General features: G+C 34.4%; 1 protein-coding gene across 1 annotated transcript; it reads left to right on the forward strand.

The window, feature by feature from the left end:
- The first annotated feature begins 472 nt into the window (after positions 1-472).
- On the forward strand, positions 473-2,172 carry LOC105774642 (CBL-interacting serine/threonine-protein kinase 20). Its single transcript, XM_012597202.2, has one exon. The coding sequence runs from the start codon at positions 657-659 to the stop codon at positions 1,977-1,979; it is 1,323 nt and encodes a 440-aa protein (XP_012452656.1). The 5' UTR covers positions 473-656; the 3' UTR covers positions 1,980-2,172.
- The last annotated feature ends 1,670 nt before the right edge of the window (positions 2,173-3,842 follow it).

Raw genomic sequence — 3,842 nt, forward strand, 5'->3', positions numbered from 1 at the left:
TAACTAGAATAAATTATTTAAATTAACTAATGGTATTATAAATATTAACTTAAGAAATTATGGAAAAGATTAAAATATAAATATGAAATCTCCTATTTCAATGTAATATAGAAACCCAAATTAAAATTTAAAACAAAAGCCATGGTATAAAAGGGAAAGGCCACCACTCCACGTGTCCACAGTTAAAAACTCTGGGTCTCTAACTTTTATATAATAGTAGGTCATAGATGACGGTAAAAAGTATCTGCAATGGGAGAAAGAATTGTACGAAATTATAATTTAATGTTAATTTTATTTTGTTTAATAAAGGAATGATAAATTAGATTTTTTTTATATTTAGATGAATTTAAATTTTTTCAAGGAAAAAAAAGTTAAAAATTAAAAGAAAAATTTAATTTATCATCCTCTTATTTAAAAGGGATATCGTGGAGTACTAAAGTAATTTATCAGCAGTGTAAAAGTTTTACTATATATAGGAGAAATTGTGTCCATCCCTTCGGCATAGAATAGATCTTGAACAGACTAAGATTTTGTTCTCTCCTCGTTTCTTCTAGTCTGACTGATTTGTGGAAACTCAGGAAAAACAACAAAAAGAGTGTGTTGGTTGTAGGATCCTCAAAATAAAATTTTGGTAGCAGTGAGGAGATCATCAGGAGATGGAGAAGAAAGGGGCAGTACTGATGCAAAGGTTTGAGGTGGGACGATTACTGGGTCAAGGGACATTCGCCAAGGTTTACCAAGCCAGGAACCTAAGAACCGGCGAAAGCTGCGCCATTAAAACCATCGATAAAGAGAAGATAATGAAAGGAGGTTTGATAGATCAAATCAAGCGTGAAATCTCAGTTATGCGCCTCGTTAAACATCCCAATGTTGTTCGACTCTATGAGGTAATGGCTAGCAAATCAAAGATATATTTCGTGATGGAATATGTTAAAGGCGGTGAGCTTTTCAACAAGATCGCTAAAGGGAAGCTCAAGGAAGATGACGCCCGACGCTATTTCCAGCAATTGATTGCTGCCGTTGATTACTGCCATAGCAGAGGGGTTTATCACCGGGATTTGAAGCCCGAAAATCTCCTCCTCGATGAAAATGGGAATCTCAAGGTATCGGATTTTGGGCTGAGTGCGTTTATAGAATCAAGCAGACAAGATGGGCTTCTTCACACCACTTGCGGAACTCCAGCTTATGTTGCACCCGAAGTCATTCACCACAAAGGTTACGACGGAGCCAAGGCTGATATTTGGTCTTGTGGTGTCATTCTTTACGCTCTGTTGGCTGGTTTTCTCCCTTTTCAACACTCCAATCTCATGGAACTGTATAGAAAGATAAGTAGAGGAGAATTCAAGTGCCCACACTGGTTCTCTCCCCAAGTTCGGAAGCTTCTTTCCTGGATTCTTGAACCCAATCCAATCCAAAGAATCACTGTGGCTAAGCTAATGGAAAATTGTTGGTTTAGGAAAGGGTATAAACATATTGATATCCCACCACCATCCCCTCAACCCCGTACCTTAGACTCGTTAATTACCGACCAAAGTTCTGGTTCTTGGGAGCCGAGAAGCCCGGTTAGGCCGAGTTATTTCAATGCTTTCGACATTATATCTCTTTCACAAGGTTTAAATTTATCAGGATTGTTTGAGAAAGATTTGAACCAAAGGGATTGCTCACGGTTCACCACTAGAAAACCAGCCAGCGATATCGTTTCAAAATTTGAACAAATAGCCCAGACCGAGAGTTTTAGCATCAAGAACAAGGATGGGAAGGTGAAATTGCAAGGCAGTAAGGAAGGGAGAAAGGGACAGCTTGGTATAGATGCTGACATCTTTGAAGTTACCCCTTCGTTTTATGTGGTGGAGTTGAAGAAAACTGCTGGGGATACTTTGGAATACAAGAATTTCTGTAACAAAGAGTTGAAGCCGTCGCTCAAGGATATAGTGTGGGCTTGGCAAGGCAGCAACAATTATACCCAGAGCCTGGTTTGAGTTTTTGTATTCCAACCAAAACCTATACTGTGGTAGCAGCTAATTAGGGAGCTTCTTACCCTCTTTGAATTTCAATTTATTTTCTTTTCTCGCCTTTTGTAAATAAGCTCCAAATTTTAGTTTATGAATGTAAGAAGATGTGTAAATAATGAACAAATTAACCTTTCTACTAAAATTCTCTCAAATTTTGCAATTTTCCTTTTATTAATTAAAAATTACCTGCTAGTTAAATTTAGTTAATAAATAAATATTAGTATTAAGTTCTATAAATTTAGGGCGGGAATTAATATTAGAATTATGAGAGAGAGATATTTCCTTTCGAACATGTATGTGAGAGATGGATTGTGGTTAAACACTATAATAACACGTAACACGAGAAAAATGGTTTAGTTAGATATAAAATAGTTTCATCTTTGTTTATTAAAATTTGTATATTTTATGGTTAGTTGTTCACTTATTTGAAAAGAATTTGTAGAAAATGAATTAGTCATTATTATCGGTGATAGATATTTTAATTATGACCAATAAAATAATTAATATAGATTTAAATTGAAAATTGGAAATATGAGTAAAACTCTTGAGAAAAAAAGATATCTTCAAATTAAGAAAAAAATCCTCATTTTTAGCATAAATAAATAATGTGAATAATTAAAAATATCAATTATAAATAATTTATTACTAACTCATGTGAGTTGAGTTGTTTACAAGTGTTTTGTACCATCTCTAATCTCTAGGTAAATAGAGGACCGGTTCTGTCATCCATAGGAGTAGATATTTGAGACTTAAAAACACAATTAATTACAAATTTCTAACAACAGAAAGACGTCATGTTCTTTTCATTTTACAATAATTCAAGGGCTTCCACAGAGCAAGCTAAGACATAACGTATGCCACACATTTTGGTTCCTCCACAGTGGGTCCTTACCTTTATATTAAAGTTTATGATTGGCCCCCTAAATGGCGGAACATGTGAACATGAAGTCCAAGCAAACTTGTGATCACAACTAGAAGCTGATCGCATCCGCCAAATTCATATCAACCAAGTCCTGATTCAAGGCCCACATGCCAAAATCTTGCCCGATACAGGCAAAACAACTAGCTGGTTCCTTCGATGCCTCAAAGTACATATTATAAAATTGTTGAGTTACTTCAGGAAGCAAGGGTCTGCTCATTATACAACTAATTTATTCCATGGTTAAGGATGAAATCTAACTAAAAAAGGTGACGCCGATAAGACGATTCGTAAAGTTCAATTTATGATAGAATTGGAATTTGATTGGCCTCTTGGGACTATATCCAATTTGGAATTAAAACAAGAAGAATGAATGTATCAGAATAGTCGAATAAAATAAAACGATTAAACAGAGTTTAATTGAATCCCGACATTTGGTCCATAGACAAAAAGGTTTTCATTCCATGTGCATGTCGTGGGATTGATATATTCCTATCAGTGTGTAAATTGAATAAAAAAATTGCACTTGAATTTGGGTTTTGAGAAACCCTAGAAATCTAAATTAGGGCTGTAAAGAAAAGATGAAACTAAATCATTATAAAGAAGTGAAAATAAAAAAGAACTAAGGTCGGAAAAAGAAAACTTAATTCAGCCCAAAAGAGTTGGTTGAATCGGTTATGTGAAATTCCTTGTAAATCCAAATTAAGGCTGGAAAACAAATTAAAGATAATAAATCGTAAGAAACCCCTAATTAATATGTGCTTAAAAACGTCAATAGCGGAGAAAATAATCCTATAAATACCCTAATCAACATACAAATAAAAACGTCTATCATTGGGAATGAAAAGTTGAAAATACTACAAGTTTGAAAATTTAATAAATGAACAGCTTTAAATCTCACATTCGGTTTG

Source organism: Gossypium raimondii, chromosome 6 (genome assembly GCF_025698545.1).
Source record: "Gossypium raimondii isolate GPD5lz chromosome 6, ASM2569854v1, whole genome shotgun sequence".
Taxonomy (NCBI): Eukaryota; Viridiplantae; Streptophyta; class Magnoliopsida; order Malvales; family Malvaceae; genus Gossypium; species Gossypium raimondii.

Excerpts from the sequence above, each read along its gene's own strand:
- LOC105774642 (XM_012597202.2), top strand. The coding sequence starts at position 657 with ATGGAGAAGAAAGGGGCAGTACTGATGCAAAGGTTTGAGGTGGGACGA.